This window comes from Cucurbita pepo, chromosome 1, assembly GCF_057944985.1.
Source record: "Cucurbita pepo subsp. pepo isolate OVF chromosome 1, ASM5794498v1, whole genome shotgun sequence".
NCBI classification, from domain to species: Eukaryota; Viridiplantae; Streptophyta; class Magnoliopsida; order Cucurbitales; family Cucurbitaceae; genus Cucurbita; species Cucurbita pepo.
Window position 1 is genome coordinate 15,133,145 of NC_141798.1, and position 27,087 is coordinate 15,160,231.

Genomic DNA, 27,087 nt, shown 5'->3' on the forward strand with positions numbered 1-27,087 from the left:
GATAGACGGAACGGTTCAACTGCTTGCTCGAAGAATACTTACGTCACTTCGTCGACTTTCGCCAGAAGAACTGGAAACAACTGCTAGATGTCGCCCAATTCTATTTCAATTGTCAAACGAGCTCGTCTACGGGGAAGATCCCCTTCGAAATTATAAGTGGACGACAACCGGCCTTGCCCCATATTATTGATCATTCATATGCAGGAAAAAACCCTCAAGCTCAAAACTTCACAAGAGAATGGAAGCAGACAACAGATATAGCCCGAGAATATTTAGAGAAAGCTTCCAAGCATATGAAGAAGTGGGTGGACAAGAAGCGTCGTCCCCTCCAATTCCGGGCAGGAGATCAAGTCCTCATCCAGATGAGACCAAAATAGATCAGATTTCGCAGCCGAAAGGACCAGAGACTAATTCGAAAATATGAAGGCCTGATTGAAGTCCTTTAAAAGATTGTCCTACAGAGTTGTGCTACCCACATGGATGAAAATCCACCCAGTAATTCCTGTGAGCAACTTGAAGCCATATCACCTTGACCCAGACGACGACCAGCCAAATGTAATCACGAGACCGAGCATCGATCTGAAACAAAGAGACAGCAAAGAAATAGAGGAGATCCTAGCCGACAGGGTTAGGAAGATAGGAAGACCCGTACGGACGATTCGTGAATTCCTTGTCAAATGGAAGAATCTCCCTATGGAGGAAACCAGCTGGGAACGCGCCGAAGATCTGGACTCCGCCGCCACCCACATCGCCAGGTTTGAAAGTAGTCAGTTGGCAGGGACGTCAACCAATTAAGTGGGGGAGGATGTCACGGTCATGCTTGTTCAAGGCGTGTTGCCCCATGGCCGTGTGCCCATGACATGCCCAACCCTTTATGTCTTTTCATATTTTAGTGTTTTACTTTTGTATTTCTAGGAAGTATGACGTTTCAGAAATATCATGTCTAGGCCTGTCAGACATGAAATGCCTCAGAATGTACTATAGGAGGATACGACTAGTTGTCAACTTCTCCTTACCCAAGGTTATATACTGTGAGTCGTTGTTATTTTTCTCTTGCAATCATCATGCAATCATCATACTCACCATAACTCTCTCTTCACATATACTAAATTCATTTCAAGTTTAGTTACTCACCGGATTCTATAATCCCGTTCTAAGGTCGGTGAATAGTAGGGAAGACACTAGTGGTGGTGCGAAACCGGTTCGTGAGGAAAAATGAATTTGAACTTCAAAAGGTTAATATTCAAACTTCTTGTGTTTTAATGCTTTTGAACATGCTAGCTAATTTACTATAATTGATGTACTTAGAGTGCCTGAGATCCAAATTGCTCCTACATGTGTTATATTAACACCTTTAATCCTATAGTAAGACCACTTACACCTTAGCCAAAGTACTCCCTAATTAGTTAAACATAAGCTCTCGTTCCTCGGGAGATGATCTGAACATTGTCGAAGTTCATTTCCTATCACACTGTTTGTCACTTTTTGTTAGTATTTCACAATTAAATTAGAAATCTAAGTAATAATATGAAATACAACTTTAAAACAGTCTCAATTACCTTAACCGGGGCCGAAAACAGGTCCGAGAAGGTTGAAATGGTGGAAACTAGGCCAAAATGGGAAAAGCTTAGTCGAGTAGTCATTAGAAGTCGCTGGGAAGCCGTAGGAAAACCGCGAGGCATCTAAGCCGAGCTGAGCCGAGGGAAAAACTGCGCCGCAGGGTGCCACGTGGCAGCAGTAGAGCGTAGCACATCGTGCAGATGGTGTCGGATTGAGGCACGGGTTGTAGATCGGGTCTGTCTGTAGGAGTGGGCTACGGTTTGCAGGATGGGCCATAGGTACTTTGGGATGCAGGCCGATTCGATTGGACCGTGGGCTACTAAGCCAAAAGGGTTTTGAGCTGAAAAAGAACTAGGGCTGCTGCAGGTGGGCAAGACCAACGTGGTTTGGGTTGCGGGTTATGGATCGGGTTCGACTTGGATCTAATGGAGTCGTCTCCTTCACCCGATTTGGCTACGATTTATTAACGCCAATGTCTCTCTCCTCTACTTAGTGGTTTGCGACGTCATTTTCCATTCTTTTTCTTTCGCTTTCTCTCTTTTTTTTTTCTCCTCTTCTCTCCCACAAAATTTTTTGGTTGGTGGACGTCGAGGGAGGTAGATCTCGTTTCCTTCAAAATTTGACTTTCGCGTTCTTCCTCTGATCATGACGACGGCGACAACCACGATGTAGATCTGCTCTGGGTAGATGTATCAAGGCCAGTGAGGATTTTCCTAGTTGGTTTACTCGGTATAGTGGTCGAGGGAGGCATTTTCGAGTTTATATTTTCACTTGCTGGAAAAGCTTCGGTTTCCTTCCTCTCTCTCGTTTATTTTCTTTCTTTACTTCTTCTATGTAGGAGCTTTGAGGTCGAAGCAGAAGACTGAAGGAGGGAAGAGGCGTTTGGGCGTTCCGCGGGGTTGTGGTTTTGTGAGATATAAAAATTCGGAGATTGCCGAAATTTTTTCGACCTGGCCGATGACCTCGCGTTTTTCTTTGTGTTAAATTGCTGATTCGTTACATTATATACCCCTAAAAAGAAATTTTGTCCTCAAAAGTCTAAACTATTGTACTAATTTGGGGTATTTTTATCTAATTTCATCCTCACGCTTCCACGTGGTCTCCTCGGTGTGGTGGTTTTGCTACAATACTTTAACGAACGTAATGTCCCTGTTGCGTAACGCTTTTACTTCTCGAGGTATGATTCTTACGAGTTTTTCCTTGTAACTCATATCTTTGTTGAGTTGGAGGAGTTTGTAGTCTATAACATGGATAGAGTCCGTCATGTATTTCCTCAGCATCGACACGTGAAATATATCGTGTACTCCTAAGGGAGATAGGGCTAACTTACATGCTACTAGACCAATTCGCTCGAGAATTTCGAAACGTCCAATAAATCTAGGACTTAACTTGCCCTTACGTTCGAACCTCAAGACACCTTTCATGGGTGCCACCTTTAGGAACACTAGGTCCCCTATCTCAAACTCTAAGTTTCTACGCCTTACATTGGCGTAGCTTTTCTGTCTACTTTGAGCGGTACGCATCCTCGCTCGAATTTTCTAGACAGTCTCATTGGTGACTCGAACCAACACGGGTCCTACTAGCTCTCTCTCACCTACTTTGTCCTAACATAGCGGGGACCTGCATCGTTTTCCATACAGGGTATCGAACGGTGTCATTCCAATAGTGGCTTGGAAGCTATTTTTGTACGAGAATTCCATCAAGTGGAGCTTGAATCCCAACTTCGCTTAAAGTGTAATATGAAAGCACGTAACATGTCCGCTAGGATTTGGTTTAGGCGCTTCGTCGGTCCATATCTTTGGGGTGAAAAGTGGAAATAAAGTCGTGGCGAGTACCTAGCGCCAAAATACTGATGTAAAGTGTGGGTCTCGGTCCAACACTATCGACACTTGAACTCCATCTTACTATCTCTTTCACATACAGTTGAGTCTAGTTGTCAACTGTATATGTGGCTTTCCCAGATAGGAAGCGAGCCGACTTGGTCAACCTGTCGACAATTACCCAGATTAGTGTATAGCATTTCAGTGTTCTGGATAGTTCTACTATGAAGTCCATTGCTATGTTTTGTCACTTCTAATCTGGTATACTAAGGGGCTGTAACATCCCCATTGTCATTTGTTTAGGAGCTTTCACTTGTTAACAAACTAAGCACTTGCTCACAAACTCAGCCACGTCTCTCTTCATGCTCCTCCACCAGAAATGTTGTTTTAAATATTGGTACATCTTAGTACCTCCTTGGTTCATGACAAATGGCGAGTTGTGAGATTCTGTCATTATCTCTTTCTTTAGCTCCTCTATTGTCAGGGCACACAAGCGTCCCTGATACAATAGTCCTTCATCTGAGGACTTCGAGAATCCATCTACTGGACTCTCGGCTAGTTGGCCTAGGACTTTTTGTAGGTTGGGGTCCTCTTGTTGGGAGGTAATAATTTTTTGTCTAAGCGTAGGTTGTACTGTGAGTGGAGCCAGCTGTGCTATGACTCCCTTGGTCGCTACAATTATGTTAACTTTTTCAAAATCTTTTTGTACCCTTACTTCCCTCGTAATGAGGGCCGATGAGTGGGCCATCTAAACTCAGGGCATCTGCGACCATATTTACTTTTCCAGGGTGGTACTAGATATCTACATCATAGTCCTTTACCAATTCTAACCACCTTCTTTGTCTCATGTTTAACTCTTTTTGGGTGAAGAAATATTTTAAACTCTTGTAGTCGGTAAAAATTTGAGTTTTCTCTCCATATAGATAGTGTCGCCAAATTTTCAGTGCGAACACTACAGCAACCAGCTCTAAGTCGTGGATAGGATAGTTCTTTTTGTATTCGTTTAGTTGACGGGACACATATGCAACGACCTTGCCGTGTTGCATTAACACACATCACGTACCCTTTTGAACTCTCGGGCACTATGAGTACCGAGGCAATTACCAATCTCTCTTTTAGGTTGTTGAAGCTTGCTTCACAAGCATCATTATATGGAAATGGTACCCCTTTTCTCGTTAACTGTGTTAAAGGTGAGGCTATCCTAGCAAAGTCCTGCACGTACCTTCGATAGTATCTCGTAAATCCTAGGAAACTCAGTACTTCTGTTACCTTGGTGGGATCTATGGATATTCGGTCCTTTGACACCACGTGTCCTAGGAAAGAGACTTGTTGTAACCAAAATTCGCACTTGGAGAACTTGGCGTATAACTTGTTCTCTCTTCGGGTGGATAGGACTTTTCGGAGGTGTTCTTGGTGTTTTAAGTCTATTCTCGAGTACACTAGGATGTTGTCAATGAACACAATTGCAAACGTGTCTAGACAATCCTTGAATACTCGGTTCACTAGTTCCATAAACACAGTAGGGGCATTAGTGAGGCCAAAAGGCATCACTACGAACTCGTGTGACCTTACCTTGTCCTAAACGCTGTCTTTGGTACGTCTTTTTCATTATCTTAATTTGGTGGTAACCAGACAAAAGTTCTATCTTTGAAAATATCGTTGTCTCTCTGAGTTGATCGAATAGGTCTTATATTCTATGCAGAGGGTATTTTTTTCTTTATGGTTTTCTTATTTAGCTCTTTGTAATCGATGCACAGACGCATCGATATGCTTTCTGTTAGGATCGTACAACAACGCACACGCTCGATCTAGAAGAACACAAAGAATAGGATAGAGAAGAGTGCAAGGAGAACTCTGGCTAAACGGATTTTTCTATCGATGACTTCACGTATGTACAGTAAGAGAGAATTACAGAGAATAGGAAGTACATGTTCAAAGCTCTACCGGACGGGATATATATATAATTCAGTTTACTATATATAGCTTTACCAGATTTAACCATCTATTATATATAACTATTTACTATATATAGCTTTACCCGATTTAACCATCTACTATATATAGCTATTTACCATATATAGCTTTACCGGATATAACCATTGACCAAGCTATAAATAAGCAGTAGGCTCCATAACCTAACAATTCTCCCACTTGGAGACTGATCTAGTCAACCAAGAATTTCATTCTCAAACGACCATGAGCATCTTCATGGTCTTTATGACACCATATCAATTGAGGCTTTGCACAACCTCAATATTCCAACATCAACACATTTTGTCAACATGTTTGCTGGATTCTTTGCACCCTCTATCTTCTCCAAACACATCACCATCTTTCACTAACCTGCAAGTGAAATGGTATCGTCTTCTGTGTTTTCTCTTGAAATCATAGACCGGGTTTCTTCGCCAACTGTATGACACTCTGACTATCTCTGTAAAGAATATCTTCGTGCTACTTATTGCACAATCTTCCAGATAGTCAGTCATCCATATTGTCTTCTTTCCAGCTTCAACTATTGCCACGTACTCAATCTCAGTACAACGCATTTTCCATGGCTTGCTCCTACTTGGTTGTATCCTCCAACTGTAGGGCCTCATCAAAGGGTTGTGGTTCCCTTTCATCAGCAACAAATAGTGTAATGAAGGTACATACATATCTGGTACTCTGATAGTACAGGATGATCTTCTCAACACCAGTTCAGGTGTCACTTGCTCCACTTCTGATTCCTCCGCAACAACCTCAAGAGTTTGTTGAGTATCTGCTGCAAGATCACTTGGTGATTTTCTCCGCAACTCAACCTCAACTCCCACTTGCTTTGTTGTCTTGGAACCTTGCTCCACATCTGGTTCCTCAGTAGTAGTTCAGGAGTTTCTTGAGTATCTGCTACAACATCATTAGGTGAGTTTCCCTGCAACTCAAGCTCAACTCCCACTTGCTCCACATCCGGTTCCATTTCCAACCGCACTTTCTTCAATTCTCTGGCGGTCCTTGTGAAGCTAACTCGTTTCTGCTTGCTCATAACGTAGTTTTCACAACGACCCACATCAACAAATTTCAGACCTTCTAAAACTCCTTTCGCAGCCAGCCTCTTCATTCCTTTCGCGCTCATATGTTCAAGTCTATTGTGCCGTAGACTTGAATTTGTAGCACTCTCAGCAACAGCAGCTATGTTCATACACCCTGCAGTGGTGTATAAGGTTCCAGATTTTGAGGCACATGCTACCACCGTAGCACCCTTCATAATCTTCCACGAACTCTTCCCTAACTTTGTTGCATAACCTATGTTGTCCAACTGACCAATAGAGATTAGGTTCCTTTTGAGACGAGGAATATATCTGACATCCTTTAATGTCCACTGATTTCCTGCCGGAGTTTTTATGCAGACATCTTTTTTTCCTTTGATCTCCAAAATCTTTGTTGTCGGCAAGATACACCTTCTCGAAATTTCCAGACTTGAAATTCTGGAACAATTCTTTATTTGGAGATGAATGAAAAGATGCACCTGAATCCAAAATCCAGGATTCAATCGAACTGTCCACGCTGAGGATTAGAGCATCCCCAATGTCTTCTGCTGAATTTATAGAATCATCATCATCTCTAGATTTGTGATTCTGCTTCCTCTTTGGTCTTGTACAACCTGTCCGAAAGTGACCTTTTTCTCCACAATTCCAACACGTTACGTTTGGTCTATTTGGAGATTTTTCTTGGTTGTTCGATTTTGATCGCCCTTTGTTGGGGCCCTTCGGTTTACTTCTTCCCCTTCGACCAACACTGAGAGCATTGCCTGATAAATCTCCAGTTTTCCGTTTGCGAATACTTTCACTGATAACTACATCTCGAATTTCACCAAACTTCAGTTTATCAGATCCTCGGGAACTGCTGATTGTGGCAACAATAGTATCCCATGACTCGGGTAAGGATGACATCAAAATCAACGCTTTAATTTCATCTTCGAAATTAATTTCCACCGAACTCAGTTGACTTATGATCATATTGAATTCATTTATATGATCAGCAACAAGTCCACCTTTAGACATCTGTAGATTGAATAATCTACGCATCAAATACACCTTGTTCATAGCCGACGATTTTTCGTACATATTCGACAGCGCCTTCATCAGATCTGCGTTGTCTTCTCCTTGAGAATGTTAAACCCCACGTTTCTGGATAGCGTGAACCGGATCATCCCTAAGGCTTGTCGATCCTTGAGCTTCCACTGTTTCGTGGTCATGGTATCCGGCTTCACCCCCAACAGAGGTTCGTGAAGATCTTTCTGGTACAGATAATCTTCAATCTGCATCTTCTAGAAACCGAAATTGGATCCATCGAACTTCTCAATTCTAATCTTTGAACTTTCCATCTTCACAGATCGTGGTGAATTTCGTCTAGCTCTGATACCAGTTGTTAGGATCGTACAACAACGCACACGCTCGATCTAGATGAACACAAAGAACAGGATAGAGAAGAGTGCAAGGAGAACTCTGGCTAAAAGGATTTTTCTATTGATGACTTCACGTATGTACAGTAAGAGAGAATTACAGAGAATAGAAAGTACATGTTCAAAGCTCTACCGGACGGGATATATATATAGTTCAATTTACTATATATAGCTTTACCAGATTTAACCATCTACTATATATAACTATTTACTATATATAGCTTTACCCGATTTAACCATCTACTATGTATAGCTATTTACCATATATAGTTTTACCGGATATAGCTTTACCAAATATAGCTTTACCGGATATAACCGTTGACCAAGCTATAAATAAGCAGCAGGCTCCATAACCTAACACTTTCTTTTTAACAAACAACACTGGCGCACCCCAAGGGGATACGTCAAATGAAACCTTTGTCTAACAAGTCTTGTAACTGCACCTTGATTTCCTTCAACTCCGCTGGCGCCATACGATAAGGTGCTTTGGAAATAGGCCCAACTCCGGGTTCAAGTTCAATAACAAAGTCAACCGCTCAGGAAGGGGCTATTCCAGGTAGGTCTTTCAGAAATACATCCAAGAACTCATTTACTAATGGTACGTTTTCTAGGGTTTTTTTTCTTTTCCTCTTATGTTTACGACACATGCTAATATAGCTCATCCGCCTTGTTGGACTATCTCTTTACTTTCATCATCGAGACTACCTTTGGAGTAGTCTTAGTTCTTGTGCCGTTAAATTTAAAGGTAGGTCCCGCCGATATTGAAAATTTTACTTCTTATTCAATCCATGCCTAGTATGACGTCGAAGTCCGTCATGTTTACACCTAGCATTTGATTTCCTACAATTACTTGGCTATTCTTTACTCTATCCCTAGCTATTAAGTCCGACTTGAGTCACAGATTGAGTCGCATCTTCAGGCGTTGGCTGCTGGGCTTCGGTTCGCGGGATGGGCTGGATAGTGGGCTACTGGGCCAAAAGGGTTTTGGACCTATGGAACTTGGGCCGGTGCAAGTGGGCTGGACCGACGCGGTTTGGGTTGCGGGTTATGAATGTGGTCCGACTCGGATCCGATGGAGTCGCCTCCTTCACCCGGTTTGGCTGCAATTTTGGGACGCCGATTTCTCTCTGTTGCTTCTCCTCTTCTCTCCCACAAAATTTTGTGGGTGATGAACATCGGGGGAGGCGAATCTCGTTTCCTTCAAAATTTGAATTTTGGGTTCTTCCTCCGACAATGATGATGGTGACAACCACGACATAAATCTACTCTGGATGGATGTACCAAGGACGTTGAGGGCTTTCCAGGTTAGTTTACTCGGTATATAGGTTAGGGGAGGTGTTTTCGAGTTTATATTTTCCCTCACCAAGAAATCTTTGGTTTCCTTTCTCTCTCAATTTTTTTTTTCTTTTTCTTTTCTTCTTTTGTGAAGGAGCTTCGAGGTCGAAGTAGAGGACCAAAGGAGGGAGGAGGTGTACTTAAGACTGGTCTATATATACTTGGATTTTCTTACCATACTGGTAATGTTGCTATGTCTTCAATGCGAATACCACGACCGCTAACTCTAGGTCATATGTTGGGTAATTGCATTCGTAATCTTTCAGCTGTCTGGAGCGGAAGGGCAATTATTTCCCATTTTACTATATACCACGAGATTACCCACCCCACCAGTCACTCTTAAAATGGGTGTTGTCACAAACCTCTTCTTTAACTCTTGAAAACTCTGCTCGCAGTCTAGAGTATAGATGAAGGGCTCACCATCCACCAAGGTGTGATTACAATCATATAGGTTCGGTAGACTCTAATCCAAGTGCACATGTCTATCTTTCTAGCATCATATAATGCTTCTGCGTGAACTCATGAAGCCTGGTATATCTTCATCCTTGGAACCAGCGATGAAGCGGTCCATCTTCATCATCTCTATTCTAACCAACTTTGGTGCAAACCTCGTTTATCTATCAGGCACTAGGTCGTACTCTTCGATTGTCTTCTAACCCTATGTTTGTTCAAGGAAGGCTACCTAACTCTTGAGCATGAGTAATACTTCATTACGTAGGCGTCTTTAAACTAGGACTACGTCCCTAGTCTTTCCTTAATATCGAGCATTCTTATGACACCCTTCTACTAAAAGTGTGTCATGCCTCTCTACATGCATGTGGCACAGTGTACATGATACTCTTCAGAGTAGTTCAAATATTGGGAGACCCTTTCTATAGCCTCAAACCACGCTTTTGCTGCGCCTCTGATCCCATAACTGGATACCACGTGGCTAGGGAAGACCATTATCATCAATTATAACTCATCATTACAAGAACTTGTTGTACAACTGGTGTGTTCATAACACCATCAAAACTCCCTTAAGGTATTTTCGATAAACTAACTTCATCTTAGCATACGCTGATACATCGTTAAAGAAGACAATCATGATAGTATCTAGAAAGTCTTATGAACATTTAGTTAGTCTAATCCTTAAACTATGCAGGGCATGGGTTAGGCGGAAGGAAATAACAGAAATTCCTTAATACTCATAGCAACTATGGAAAGTAGTTTTGAGTATGTACTTCTCTCTGATTTTTATACAAGTGCATCCTAACCTTGCCAAGACCCTTATGGTCCTTACTACCTCATAAAAAATGGCCTAGTAGTTTCTTCTCATGTTGCCAACTCGAGCTCCCATCATAGCATGACGCCCTGTCACGTAGCTTACTTGAGCACTAATACTCATTATAAGTTAAGTATGTTGCCAACTCGGGCTCCCATCGGGCTCCCATCATAGCATAACTATCATGAAACCCAATACATACAAGTTCATACAAGTCTTACAATATATCACGTACTACTAGACAAGTTTAAACTCAATACCTAGTGCAGCGAGACGTGTCTCGAGCTAATTCACAGTGGTGTATGACTCTCTATCCTAAAAAAAAGTTTACATAACCTAAAACCTAACTGTTTCGATACCGATCTGTCATGACCTGAATTTTGAGGCTTTGAAACTCATATTGAGACTATATAGGCCAAAATGAAAACAATTAAAAAAATAAAGTAGAATAAGAAAATGCGGTCAAATTTAAATCAAAATATGGACAACACTAAAATTAAATACAAAATTAAATCCATACAAGACGGTCTTGTTCAACTATATTACAAACGAGGAAAATGGTTTGGGATAAAATTACAAATTAAAATAGAAACAATTCAAATGAAAAAATAGACTGATGCTTCAAAAGGACCCTCTCTGTGACTGCATAGCTTTCGAACGTTCCTCTACCTCTACCAACAACGACAACCTGTAAACACCTGAAAAAAGAAAAAGGAAAAGGGATGAGTATATAACTATACCGAGTAAGTAACCTATGTGTAGGCTCTCATCGCATCCTTGACCTAGTAGGAGACCACAAATTTTCTTTAGGATCTAAGTATATCATTCTTGTTGTTCACAGTCTTTGGTAGATAGCTTAGCCTACGCAATGGTAATCCGTCGTCTGGTGTTGAGGCGTTACCTCAAGAACACTCTCTAACAGGTGGGGATCACAAGGTGAGTATAAGGCTACTTGTCATCCATGGGAGGTAGTTGGCGAAACTGTACCACAGGCCATGGAGTTGTCCAAGGTCGGGGATGTTAACCCCTATATGTGCCAGCTTCACAGACTACCGCATGATTAACGTCCTCCCGTAGGAAAAATCCATCACGTATGGTAGTCCAGCCAAACACTCTCTCATGTCACACACTTCTAACCAACCAGATGCCTAGCTGAATCGTACAAAATTGAAGTGGAAAGGAAAGTGGAAGCTTTGCCATCACTGAACCGACTGCTAACCGCCTACAGCCTACCTTTTATTTTTCTCCAGGGTTACCAGGGTGGTTTTTTAGGTCTTTAGGGCAGTTTGGCGATCTTGACATAAATTTACACCTTCAAATCTCTCAATTTTGATTCTTGGGGTCTGGATTGGTCAAGAGCACTAGGGGTCTCGCCCTTTGATGGACTCTCACGATTATATTGCACTCGGACTATTGAAGGCTTTCCAATCTAGCCAGACTATTGAACGTACCCTAGTCTTGAGTTGTCTCGACTACTTGTCCACTACAGGGAGAACCACACATTCAATCAACTGGTGCTAATGAACATTCAATCGTGCATACAATCATATATATGCTCAACAGAGCGATAACATCTATCAAGCATCTAGAGCGCAGATTCAAAAAGTATGATCCACCATTTCAACACGATCAAGTACAAGCAGTAGAAATACTGCACAATACATACAAGGAACAATCCAGTTAATCCAACAATAGTGTGTTTATTCTCACAATTATCTAGTTTTCCTAGGCACAGGTCATACTGAAACTAGCCAACTAAGGTTGGTTTTTCTAGTATGCATGCATATCCAAGCAATTCCTACAAGTATTGCTTTCTAAAAATCATAAGATTAATTACCGGTTTGTCACGTACCACTTAGAGTTCGCTTATCTATTATTAGTGGGCTCAAAATTTTCTTAAAAACTCACTAGTAAGCCCAAGATCAAACAAAATTAAGGCCATTATTGAAATAAAGACGAAAAAACTGATGTAAAGACATCAAACGGTCAAAAAACGGAGCTCCCACGCGCAAGAGTTCATGCCCGGGCAGTTCAATCAGCGCGGGGTAAGTTACTGCTTTTGAGCCCCCAACGAGCATGGTTTACCATCAATTTTTTAATGGTGACACATGGCTCTCCTTACACCGCTCGCATTCCGCTGCCCGTCACCGAATTCTTCACCTGTGTTTCAATTTTTAAGAATTTTTTTGAGTTTTTAGATTACGCCATTTCAAACCAATTTCCTTGGAATTTTATAAATTTCGATCCATAACTCGAAACGATTCAATTTCTCCATCGAGATATTGCTCTCTATTCCACCTATCTGAATATATTTTTCTATTATTTTTTAGAGCCATGGACCTTAACATTTGCATCTAATCTTTGTAATTTATTTCGTTCTAACCAAAATTTGAGGCGTTATGAAACTCTATTTTCATCTTGATTCTTGTCTAAGTTCCAATATGAAATTTGTAAGGAATCTTCCCAAGATTAACCTTCTCAATCATTAGCTTCTAACTCCACCCTAATTCTCGAATCTTGAAGACATATCAAAATAAAAAATCCAAAGAAACTTACCTTCGCTCTACCATGGTTCTAGGAGTAATTGAACGATTCGATTGCCCAGAATCAACCTCCTATCTCCGATGAGTATTTTTCTATCAAGAACTCCTTAGATCGATTGCGATCTCTAATCTCGGAGCAATTTTAAGTATACTTTTCTTAGAACAATTTTATGTTAAGTGACCTCTTGAAATTAGGTCGTCTTAGAGAAAGAGGGTATATTCCCTTGAAATTTTGTAAAAAGTTGGCATAAATTTCTAGTTTTTTTTTTTCTTTTTTTTTTCTTTTGCACATATTCAACATCATGTCATGGAAACTTATTATTAATCCATTTAATATTTATTGACAAGAAAATAAAAAATTGAAAAACATAAAATTAATATTAGAATTTTTTAAACGAAATAATATACACCTTTACCCTATATATATATATAGCCTCTTGCAGTAGAAATTTTATTTTGGAAATTAAATTAGGGTTTAGGGTTTAGGGTTGTAGAAGGAGGTTGGTGTTTGAAGGGTTTAAATTAGTAAGAAGTTTTGAAACAAAGTACTCTGACTGGTCCCTTTCACTTCCAGTTACACTTATTAAAGTAAAGACAGCTATGAATTTAGTACAAACAAGACAACCTCCACCTCCCCTCAACTTGGATTAACAGTCCCACTGTCTGCCTTTTTTTCATTCTACCCAGAGAGAGAAAGAGAGATGATAATTGCATTAAAGGCACCCATGAACTTGTTCATGAAACCTTGAGCTCAATTTCAATACCCATTATTAACATGAATTCATAGTACTTCATGTCCTTTTCTTATCATTTTACAGAGAGATGAGAAATTATTGCATTAAACGTAGCTCTGAAGTTGTCAAAAACTTCAGATCACTTCTACCGATTAACATGGATCTACAAAAGAGGGGGCCTTGGAAGAGAGATAAATAGTTATAATTCATTATTATATCTAAAGAGTATAAGAAAAATTCAATGCTTTTCAGCCTGACCTCTTCGGTATGTAAACTATAAGCGGACCCTAGATTTCTACTAACCTAAATTCGCTATTGTATACCAAACGCAATATCTTTCGATTGGAGAGAGGAACGAGGGCCAATGAGAACGTTTTGTCCGAAGGGGGTGGATTGTGATATCCCAAATTAATTGGAGAGGGTGTTGGATGAAAGTCCGCTAATTTAGGGAATGATCATGAGTTTATAATCAAGAAATACTCTCTCAATTGGAATGAGGTCTTTTGGGGAAGCCCAAAGTAAAGCCATGAGAGCTTATGCTCAAAGTGGACAATATCATACCATTGTGGAGATCCGTGATTCATAACATTGTATCAGAGTCATGATCTAAACCTTAGCCATGTCAACAAAGGACTATCCTAACATGGTATTAGAGTCATGCCCTAAAACTTAGCCATGTCAACAAAGGACCCCAAAAAGAAAAAAAGGAGTCGAGGCTCCTCGAAGGCATAGTAAAAAATGACTAAGACTTCAAAAAAAAGGAGTCGAGCCTTGATTAAGGGGAAGTGTGGACAATATCATACCATTGTGGAAATCTGTGATTCCTAACAGAGAGAATGAGTGTCAGCAAGGACACTGGACCCTAAAGGAGTGGATTGTGTGGATTGTGAAATTCTTATCTCTCATACCATTGTGAAGATCCGTGATTCCTAACAGAGAGAACAAGTGCTAGCAAGGACACTGGGCCTTGAAGGGGGAGGATTGTGTGGATTATGAGATTCTCATCTGTAATTACCATTGTGGAGATTTGTGATTCCTAACAGAGAGAACGAGTGCCAGCAAGGACACTGGGCCCTGAAGAGGTGGATTGTGTGGATGGTGAGATTCTCATATGTCATTACCATTATGGAGATCCGTGATTCCTAACAATGAGAACGAACGCCAGCAAGGACATTGGGCCTTGAAGAGGGTGGATTGTGAGGAGAACGAAACAAATTTTTTATTAGAGTGGAAAACTTTCTGTAGCAGGCGCGTTTTAAAAGTTAGGATAATTAAAACGATAACTAACCTTCTTGAGAACTTTCTTACGGAACATGTGAGAGTGGACAAAACATAGACTCATGTTGGTTTGTAGGGATAGTTTTCACTCTTAGAAGTGAGGAGTAAGTAAGGTGACTATGTTATAGAAGATGCAGGGAAATGTCGGGACCATCAAGTATCAAACTCTAATCCAAGCCAAAATCGATCATATTCCGTCAAAATAACAAATTTTACCATTTGACGGACAAGGGAATAGGTCCTGAAAATGGTAAAGATTTTAACTTTGAATTTAAAGGACTTGTGTTTTGAAAAAGGTTGATAAGTTTGAAGGTTTAATTAAAGGGACAGAAAAAGAACCCTACCAAACCTGAGCTTATGGTAAGATGTGGACAGCCATATATATTTTGGATTCTTTCGAAGTTTCCCTTTTTCCTTTTTAATTTTGACAGAGATATTTCAGCTACTAAGGGTACTAAACATGAGCTTATTGGATGATCAATGGACCAAAGTTAAGATATCAATCACTTTCAATTATATTTCCCAACCATATTCCAAATCCAACATTTAATTACATAAAATTTTCTTGCCAACCAAACACTTTATTTCCTAACTTTCTTTCTTCTTTGTCATGTGTTTTTTTTCTTTATGAATTGATTTGAAACGATGAATATGTACTTCTAATAGTTATTTTGAAACTAAGGCTCGAGAATTTTCTAATAATTAAAATCTTATCTCAAAGCAGAAGGTAACAGAAATATATTTTAGAGTAGGATGTTTAAATCTCTATCGTTCACATTTGTTGTACTAAAAAATGGTTAGAATTAGATAAGATAAATTTAACTTAGAAGGGAATAGAGGTTTAGATAAAGCAGCTCAGATCTAGCTCCATATATTCATTAATGAACTCCTTACTTTGGTACGTCTTTTTCTTCTAGGACATTAACGTAATTTGTCAAGGGCGTTACTACAAAAAGAGTCGAGTTTGGACAATTCAAGTGAAATTTTATTATACTAGTCCCTTTCTGTCACCACATTTATAAATTTGTATGCTACTATCGTACTATCAAGAGGATTAGCTGTCAAAGGTAACTATCCACTAATAAATATTTTTAATTCAACGACTATGCAATGACCTCCGATTGTTAGGCGAAAGAAATTTACAAATGTTCTTTCAAATTACATCTCAACGTATAAACCACTTAAAGATTGGTTCTTAGTTTAATTTTAATGAGCACAAAATTTTTATATTTTTACAATCCTACCGTTTGGATGGAAGATTTGAACTTTCTAGACTTCTTTTTTTTACTTCAGGTTAGTTGAAATTAATTAAATCGAGGTATCTACTAGCCAATTAACAATACTTTTGTCACCAAATTTTATAAATAAAGCATATACATTATGGAGAACCCTTTTTTTAGACAACTTTGAAAAGCTTTAAGAGAAAAAAATGAACAATTTGAAGCTCTAGGTAGAGAAAATGGACACGTAGATATTATTCTAGCTCTCTCAAATAATTTGTTTTAGGGGCATTTAATAGATTTTAACCTTTTTTTTTTCCTTTTGAAATAAATGCATGTAATTAATATTTTTTATATAATTTTTGTGTCTCTCTTCTTTAATAATATCTTCTTTGATATCATTTTTATTTCATTAAACCTCTCTCTAGTAGACGCGTTTTAAAATTGTGAGGCTGATGCCGATACGTAACGAATTAAAGCAGACAATATCTATTAACAGTGGGCTTGTAGTATTACAAATGGTATCAGAGCCAAACACTAGGCGGTGTGCAAGGGAGAACGCTGGCCTTCAATGGGGGTGGATATTGAGATTTCACATCGGTTGAAGAGAGAAATGCATTCCTTATAAGGGTGTGAAAACCTCTCTCTAGTAGACGCGTTTTAAAACCGTAAAACTGACGATAATATGTAACGAGCCAAAATAGGCAATATCTACTGGATGGATTTGGGTTATTACATTGAGGGACCATAAGTTGTTGAACATGATCGACTCCCTTACATGCAAATAAATAGTCACCACAAATAAAAATTACAAAGTAGTGGTATAATTCCTATGCACACAAATAAAAAATTGTCACAAGGTCGTACCACAAATTAGTGATACAATTTCTATGCACATAGATATATATTATAACAAAGTCATAATCACAATGAACGTAAATTCCACAATTTCCTATTATCTTAATTTTTGATTGATGCAAAAGGTCTCATAATGCTTCAAAAATGTCATTTTCGAATATGTACAAATATTACAATAACTCGCACAACAAACATTCCATACATATCTAACATTTATACAAGAAAAGTGTCTTACATCAATAAGCCAAATCCAATAGTTTTATGCTCCCTTAAGCTCACTCATTAGTTTAGATTCCAGTCCAATTTCACCAATAACCTTTAATACATATAAGAATTGGTCTTATAACTCTCATTCTAAAAAACTAGAGAAAAACCCTGGAACTATCGAGAATATCCATGAATTGGACCTCAAATGGGTAGTAGTGAATTCGATCAAATCAGACCAAAAACTAGAGAAAACCCTCGAACTACTAAGATACCCATAAATTAGACCTAAAATGCATAATAATGAATTCGATCGAATCAGACCAAAAACTAGAGAAAGACCCTTTAACCAGCAAGAATACTCTTGAAGTGGACCTATACAGGTTGTGTAAGGAATAGACTATTCCTTCCCGTAGTTTAAATATTGGACGTAATAATATCTTTTATTTAGAATTATACATATCACATTAAACATATTTTTCTACTTTATCAAATATATTAAATATTTAATAAATAATTGAATTTTTTTTTCAACTAAATTGATTATTATGAGCTAGAAAGTGATTTTATGAACCTATTGATTATAAGCGGATACAAAAGGTAAACTCTTTCATTATTTAAATTTCATTCATTAATTAGAAAAAAATTAAAAAAAGAAAAAAAGTTGTCCCACGTTGAGAAGGTAGGAATTTGGGCTCCATTATAAAATGGAGGTCTCTTGACTTACTGAGTTGCAACAATTGCATCGGAATATTTTTCATTAGTACGGACGCATACCTTACGACATTTATGTTTGTCGTGATGTCATGATACAGTATTATGTACACCACAATACTATGTGGGTTCCTTGATTTTAATAGATAATTGTGGTCGTTATAGTTGGTATTAGAGTTCTAAACTTATAGATTCTGCAAATTAGCCTAAATTGTATGCTCAAGGTGTTTCCATGGGTTTGCTGCTAACATCTCGTCACCATGAGGTAGCTTTACAAAATATAATAAATGGAAAATCTTAAATGTTTTCTTTGAGTGATCCTTGTGTTGAAAGTGATGCAATGTTTTGAGGAAATGATTTATCCTTTTAAGATTTAGTTGGCATAAAATGTGAATGATATATGATGTCTTGATGATTCAAATCATGGTTAGAGTATATAAATTTTGTTTGGTAATTGTGAAGATTTAGTTTCATAAAAGAAGGTCAGTAACCTATTAAACACTAATATCCGCATGAAAATGATTTTGTTGAGGAAGTTAGATGTCTCAATCAAATGCCTCCAATTATAGAGAAAAAAAAAAAAAAAAAAAATACAATGTAGTGCTACAAGTCAGATGAAAAAGGATGTTCCCATGTGTACCAGTAAATTGCTTCAATGAAAATGACAAAGGGCGTTTGGTAGACGGTAATATTATATAGGTTGCTGTAGGTATTGAGAGTGGTTGTGTTGAAATAAAGTTTTCATTACAAAGTATGTAACTATGAAATTAAAGGGTTGGTATGAACATTAAAAAGAGAAATATGGGTTTATCAAATGGAAAATTAAGGAGTCATGTAGCGGTCCAAGCCCACCGCTAGAAGATATTGTCTTCTTTGGGCTTTCTCTCTCGGGTTTTCCCACAAGATTTTTAAAACGCGTCTGCTAGGAATAGGTTTCCATATATTTATAAAGAATACTTCGTTCTTCTCCTCATATGATATGGGATATCACAATCTACCCCTTTGGAGTCCAGCGTCCTCGCTGGCCTAGATGAGTGTCATGATGCGACCAAGGAGAACATTGCATAAATCAATATTACCACACACAAATCAATATTACCACACACAGTGTGCATTGAAAGTAGAATGAGGCATAAGCAATGAATGGACAACAAATAGAGAAGAGGGCCAAAGATAGGCTTGTTCAAGGACTAGAGGATTCCTGGTCTTATCCTAGAAAGTTGGGATTGAGAAGAAATTTGGGCACGTGGTTCTAGAGTCAAGTCTGTTCATGTGAAACATAAATACTTGTCAGATTTGGTTTCAAACAGACACTCGACGGATGCCCCACGACACCGTATGGTCGTTTGCCAAAATGGCGTCTACTCGAGAAAAATTAAAAATGCCTATAGATATACTATAGGGGGAGGTATGGTATCAGCTCTCCACTACATACGTGTGTCACAGTGAGGGTGAGTGCTACAAGGCAAGTGTCTCGGGCAACTTTCTTTGAAATTTATTTTTTTAGGACAGTATCGGGCTACACCAGTATGTCATATTGCACCCCAGCCCATGTGTCAGAGGTTGAATCATACTCCCGCTACCTGGTATGGAGTTCGTAAACGATATGGCATGGATGCGAGAGGGTTTGATGCCTCGATAAAACTCAGATGGATGGATGTTTGGGATGCCTTGATATTATGAATAACATGTGGGCTCGTTCTTGATTGCATGACTGAGTGAGTTGTGAAGGTCGATGACACCCCGTGACTTTGGATTGTATTAAGATATATGAGCCATGTTAATTTGGAACCAAGATGGCATTGAGAGGCTACATTCAATTGAGAGACCGAGTAAAGGCAAGTTCGACCTGAATGACTTGGGCCCCGAGTAAAGGCAAGTTGGTTGTGTCACGAATGATTGAACGTAGACGTGTGGGTGGCGTTTTTGCAAATAAGTTTTGATTCTAGATAAGTGATGTTCGGTTGGAAAAAAAACTTTGCCTAAGGTTCAGCAAACCTACAAGTTAAGCGAAAAATGAATATGGGGCTTGGGTTCTCCTCGAAGATAGTCATGATGTGTTAGGATCATGACATTATACGGTTGAAGAAGTATGATCGTGACAATTGGTATCATAGTCACACTTCGTGTGTCAAGTCGGACGAGATTGTCAAGAAGAAGATCTCGAGGGTTGAATGTTGACCTTGAATTTCAAGAGTGTCAGAGTGGGTTTGCAAGTCAAAGTTAGAATTCAGTTGTGAGTTGAAGCCAAGACTCCTCCAAGTTCATTAGTGTGGTGTGTCAACACCTCAATGCGAAAAAATCTATCCATCAAGTAAGAACCAAGCTCATTTGTCAACTGCTTGACATTCCGATTGGGCAAACAAATGCAACAGAAGGCACACCAGATCGGGTGTCTTCCAAAGACTCATGTACATTAGAGGCATTGTGTCTATGGTTGCAAGTAGAGAAGTCGAGGGTCAGACAAGACAAGTGTTGGCCAAGTGCCAAGTTGAGCACAACACAAGTCCTTATGGGGGACAACATTGCTATAAGAGGCAGTTAAGTTGAGTTTGAGTTGGGGAAGGCCCTAATGAATGTGTTTCTTACACCGTACATGTGCTCTAAGGTGCAAGCATGCATATATTCCTTGAGTCACTGCGTAATGCCTAAAGTGGGTGACTTCACTAGAGGATCAAGACCAGCATCAGCTCGAGAAGTAAACATCAGCTAGACATGGGCATATAGAGATAAAGTTGCAGCAAGACTAGAGAAGTATCGAGGAAACCTTGCTACATTAAGGTGGCTAGTGAAGAGTTTGCTGGAGTGTAGTTCCAACACGGGACTGTATTACAAGCTTTCAGACATCGCTACTGTATATGTAGGAGCCACGATGAGAAAATATCGTGGTTGGCTTGCGAGCTTCACCTCGAGTGGTACCCCATTGTGCACGACTCAATGAATACGATAAGTGAGGCCAATGTGGCTAAGCTTAGGGCTTGCTCCCCTAGTCTAAGCGAGGATATGTCAAAACTAGTTAGTTTGTCGTCGTTTATCTAGTGAGTCCCGGACCCAGTCCAAGAGAAGGGTGAGGGAGACCTTAGAGGGCATAGCTCACAACCATAGTATAGTTGTTTTGTCGTGCTTATGTTGCGAGTCTTGGAGACCGAGAGAAGGTTCATCAGTGGTGATAAGGCAACCCAAATCCTCAGCTCAACGATCCAAGTTTTTGTTTTAGCAAGAACCCTTGAATCAAAGTAATTAACACCTCTTTATACGAAATTTGGATCAACCAAGAGATAAGGCTAGAATTAGATTACCTCTTACGATCGAAGATCTAGAACAAGATTTGGAACCTTATTCTAAATTGAGTCACTCCACAATCTAACTTGATCAAGGCTTGATTTAATGGCTCGGATACAATTCTACTACAAGAATTGCTTGAAACTTAGAAATGGCAAAATTGATGCTCGAATTTCTAAGGAAAACGTCTCAATTCGAGATCTCAATTTCATTCATTCACCAATCTGATTTTTATATAACATATTGTTGGTATTTATAGTCTTCCGAAAAAAGTCGTTTGTGGCTGGGAATCAATCCCGATCCTATTTAATCTCCACAAAAGACGAAGTCAATTTTGACCATTTGACCATTTGACCATTTCAAAATGAAAATGAAAAAAACAATAAAATCTTCCGATAAACGTTGATATGTTTAAGTGGCTAAGGAGACAAACTTAAAATCTATTGGGTTTCACTCATGTAGGTTCAAACCCTGTTGTTGGAACATTTGAAACACCAACCATGATTCTTACCATCTTCCCCTGACATCGATTCTTATCTTCTTATCATCTTCCCTGACATTGAATATTCAATTGTCCTTTGTCAATCGTATCAGCTTTTAATTCTAGAAATGATGGTTGAACCGAATGAATGTTTGTTGAATCTTCTTCGCGGATCGTGTAATAGGTCCAGTTGGATCGTGTAATAGGTCCAGTTGGAACATTTGAAACACCGTGATTTTTATCTTCTTCCGTGACATTGATTCTTATCATCTTCCTTGACATTGATTCTTATCATCTTCCCCCTCTTCAAAAAAGGACTCAACTCAAGTCAGCAACATTGATTCTTATCATCTTCCCCCTCTTCAAAAAAAGGACTCAACTCAAGTCAGCAACATTGATTTATCACATTGATTCTTATCATCTTCCCCCTCTTCAAAAAAAGGACTCAACTCAAGTCAGCAACATTGATTCTTATCATCTTCTCCCTCTTTAAAAAAGGACTCAAGTCAGCAACATTGATTCTTATCATCTTCCCCCTCTTCAAAAAAGAACTCAACTCAGCAACATTGAAAGTTGGAACATTTGAAACACCAACATTGATTCTTAAAGGACTCAAGTCAGAACCATTGAAAGTTGGAACATTTGAAACACCAACATTGATTCTTATCATCTTCCCCCTCTTCAAAAAAGGACTCAAGTCAGCAACATTAAAAGTTGGAACATTTGAAACATCGTGATTCTTATCATCTTCCCCTTCTTCAAAAAAGGACTCAAGTCAGCAACATTGCAAGTAGAATGTACTGAAAAGTCTCCGGGATGATCAATTTTATATGCATTGTTATTAATTCGTTCAAGGACATCTTTCCCCTCTTCAAAAAAGGACTCAAGTCGGCAACATTGAAAGTAGAATGTACTAAAAAGTCTCCAGGAAGATCAATTTTATATGCATTGTTATTAATTCGTTCAAGGACTTGATAAGGGCCATCCCCTCTTGGATGTAACTTTGTCTTCCGTTGAGATGGGAATCGCTCCTTGCGAAAATGTATCCAAACCCAGTCACAGGTTTAAAAATGATTTCCTTCCATCATTTGTTAATCGTTGAAGCAACTTTGAAATTTTGGTTCTCAATTCTCTCCTTCACCTCCTATGCAATGTTTTGATCAAGTCTGCCTTACTTGTGGCTGCGTCACTCACAAAAATATTAGAAGGAATAGGAAGCAAATCAAGAGGCATAAGTGGATTAAATCCATAAACAACTTCAAAAGGAGAACAATGAGTGGTACTATGAATTGCTCTATTATATGCAAACTCTACAAATGGCAAACATTCATCCTAACACTTAATATTCTTAGAAATAATAGCCCTAAGCAATACTCCTAATGTTCTATTAACCACTTCAGTTTGTCCATCTGTCTAAGGATGACATGTAGTTGAAAACAACAATTTGATACCCAATTTACCCCACAATACTTTCCAAAAGTGACTTAGAAGTTTAGCATCCCTATCACTAACAATTATTCTAGGGATTCCATGTAATCTTACTACTTCCCTAAAAAATAAGTCAGCAACATGTTTTGCATCGTTCGTCTTGTTACATGCAATAAAATGAGTCATCTTACTAAATCTGTCTACCACAACAAAAATACTATCTTTATCCTTTTTAGTGTGCGGTAAACCAAGAACAAAATCCATAGATATATTAGTCCAAGGTTTGTTAGGTACATTCAAAGAAGTGTACAATTCATTTGGTTGTGACCTAGATTTAGCTTCTTTGCATTTAAAGCATTGACTACAAAATTTATGAACATCATGCTTCATTTTCGGCCAAAAGAAGTGTTCATGCAACATATTATAAGTTTTATTATTCCCAAAATGTCCCATTAAGCCACCACCATGTGCTTATTTTACAAGCAAATCTCTGATAGAGCATTTAGAAATACAAAACTTACTTTTCTTAAATAAGAATTCATAAAACACATAATAATCATCCAAAGCTGTTTTTGTAAGACAAGATGCATAAATAATTCCAAAGTCTTGGTCATCTCGATATAATTCTTTAATATGCTCAAATCCAAGAATTTTTGCACTAAGAGAAGTAAAAAGATTGTACCTTCTAGAGAATGCATCAGCTACCACATTATCCTTACCTTGCTTATATTTGATGACATACGAAAATGTTTCAATAAACTCCACCCACTTTGCATGCCTACGGTTCAGCTTGCTTTGACCCTTAAGATACTTCAAGCTTTCATGATTAGAGTGGATCACAAATTTTCTAGGCCATAAGTAGTGTTGTCACACCTGCAATGTGCGAACTAAAGCAAACAATTCTTTATCATAGGTAGGATAGTTCAATGATGCCCCATTTAGTTTTTCATTGAAATACATTACGGGTTTTCCATCTTGCATCAAAACAACACTTATGCCCAAACCATTTGTGTCACACTCTATTTCAAAAGTATTATCAAAGTTAGGCAAGACAAGTAATGGTGCATTGGTTAATTTATTCTTAAGCTCATTGAATGCATTCACTTGCATATCTCCCCATTTAAAAACAACGTTCTTTTTCACTAAGTCATTCAGTGGTGCAACTATGGTGCTAAAATCTTTTATCAATCTTCTATAGAAGCTAGCTAACCCATGAAAACTACGAACTTCACTTGCATTTTGTGGTGTTGGCCAATCCCAGATTGCTTTAACTTTCTCTTCATCTACTTCTACTCCATTTTTACCAACTATGAATCCAAGAAAGTTAACTTTTTCCATGAAAAAACTACACTTATTAAAATTAGCATAAAGTTTCTCTTTACTAAGTGTAATCAAAACTAACTTAACATGCTCCACATGCTCATGCAAAGTCTTTGAATAAATTAAAATATCATCAAAATACACAACAACATGCTTTCCTAAATATTCTCTCAAAACGTGATTCATTAAGCGCATAAATGTACTAGGAGCATTAGTTAACCCAAAAGGCATAACAAGTCATTCATACCATCCAAACTTAGTTTTGAACGCGGTTTTCCATTCGTCTCCTACATGCATTCTAATTTGATGATATCCAGATTTCAAGTCAATCTTTGTAAATAAACATGAACCATGCAATTCATCAAGCATATTGTCTAGCCTAGGAATAGGATGTACCGTGATTTTGTTGATGGCAATACAATCCACGCACATGCGCCATGTTCCATCTTTCTTTGGCACCAATAAGACTGGTACAGAACATGGACTCAAACTCTCTCGTATATAGCCCTTCTCCATGAGCTCCTCTACTTGCCTCTGAATTTCTTTAGTCTCAACTGGGTTCGCTCTATAAGCTGGCCTATTAGGAATGACTGCCCCTGGAATAAAATCTATTATATGTTCAATACCTCTAATGGGAGGTAGTCCTTGAGGGACTTCATCTTGGAATACGTCATTAAATTCCTGTAAAAGAGATTGAAACATACTAGGCAAAGACAAATTGTTATCATTAGAGACCAAACATCCTTCCTTATACACAAGTACAAAGATGGTTTTTTGTGAGAACATAGCCCTTCTAACCTCTCCAATTCTAGCCAAACAACTAACATTCTTTCTTTTCTCTTCTCTATTTTTCACTCAATTCTTGTTTTTCTTTCAACTATTTTTCCTCAAACTCTTTCTTTTTTTCTTCCAATTTTAATTGATCAGCAAATACATTTGCAGAACTCAAAGGTATAAGAGTAGTTTTTCTACCATCTTTTACAAAAGAATACCTATTCAAATAGCCATCATACATAACCCTCATGTCAAATTTCCATGGTCGGCCAAGCAATATGTCTCCAGCATGCATTGGTAAAACATCACAAAGAATTTCATCTTTATATTTTCCCAAAGTAAAAGATATTAAAGCTTGAGAAGTTACCTTCATTGTTCCACTGTCATTGAGCCATTGAAGCTTATAAGGTTTAGGATGGTGTTGGGTTGGAATTAGCAACCTTTTGATCAGCATGGTACTTACGACGTTGGTGCAACTTCCACTATCAATTACAAGACTACAAGGAGTCCCCTTGACTAAACACCTTGTATGAAATAGGTTGTCTCTATGATCATCAACATCATTCTCTATAACTTGAGTTTTAAGAAGTCTTCTGGTAACAAGTACCAAATGACTTCCATCTTCCAGTTCCTCCTCATTCTCAAGGATTTCTTCTTCAACTAGGTCATCCTGGTCACTTTCCTCACTATCTGTGACAACTTGTCCATTCTTGATGATCATGACTCTCTTGTTAGGACAATCACGACTACGATGACCAATTCCTTGACATTTCCAACATTTGAAGTCTCTTTTTCTTTCTCGAATCTCCTTATATTCCTCCGCTTTCTCTTTACCCTTGGAGGTCTTAGCTTTGTTCTTTTTGTCAAGATCATACTTGCCTCCAACTTTGAAATCTATCTTTTCAATATTTGCATTCTTTTTCCAAGTGTTGAAAGTAGTAGACTTTGAAATACCATACCTCTTGGAGTTCTCCTTCTCCCAAGCTAGTTGCCCTTCAATTTTGACAGTAAGGTGTAACAATTCTTGCATATCAAAGTACGCTTGTCTATCCACTTGATGAGCAAGTTGTTGGTTTAACCCACCAAGGAATCTAGCCATTGTATCTTCCTCATCTTCATCAATACATGCTCTATTCATAAGGGCCTCCATTTCTTTGTAATATTCTTCAACACTTTTAGATCCCTGTTGCAAAGTATAGAGCTTGAGTACTCGAGAATAATGCTTAGGAATGTACCTTTTTCTCATTAATGTCTTCAATTCCTCCCACGTTTCAATTGGTTCTTCATAATTTCTCCTCCACTCTGATTTCAAAGATGTCCACCATATAATGGCGTAATCACAAAATTCAGCCACAACAAGCTTCAACTTTCTTTCTTCACTGAAATTGTTGCAATAAAAAACATGCTCAATTTTTCTCTCATATTGCAAATACTCCTGTGGATCAGATCTCCCATAGAAAGTTGGAATTTTTAGCTTTACTCACCCGACTCCTCTTTCTTCTCCTCTCTCATACTGGTACTCCCTCTCAATTCTTTTTGGTGCTAAATTTCTCTACCCCTTCTTCTGACTCTTCCTCTCCCTCGACCGACATCTCTCCCTCCCCTAGGATTATGTCCCGCTAAAAGGGTGACATTGCCATCTTCTTCATTTTCAACTCCTTCATTCAAGAGTACTTCCCTCCCTTGAAGATTACCTAAGGCTATTTCAATTCGCTCCATTCGGTCTGTCAATGTACTAATAACTTGATTCAAACGAGTAATTGTTCCGACCTGTGCTTCTCTCCACCTAGCTTCATTGGTCCCCCCCTCCATTTCCTCCATCTTGGTTCATGAT

The 27,087-nt window shown here is 38.6% G+C and overlaps 1 protein-coding gene across 1 annotated transcript; it reads right to left on the reverse strand.

Annotated features, from left to right (window-relative positions):
• Positions 1-468: 468 nt before the first annotated feature.
• LOC111800093 (uncharacterized) lies at positions 469-27,074 on the reverse strand. Its single transcript, XM_087126343.1, has 5 exons — positions 26,823-27,074; positions 25,621-26,688; positions 24,727-25,160; positions 24,033-24,504; positions 469-579 (listed from the first exon to the last, which is right to left on the reverse strand). Exons 1-5 carry the CDS (start codon positions 27,072-27,074, stop codon positions 469-471), a joined length of 2,337 nt encoding a protein of 778 aa, XP_086982469.1.
• Positions 27,075-27,087: the final 13 nt, after the last annotated feature.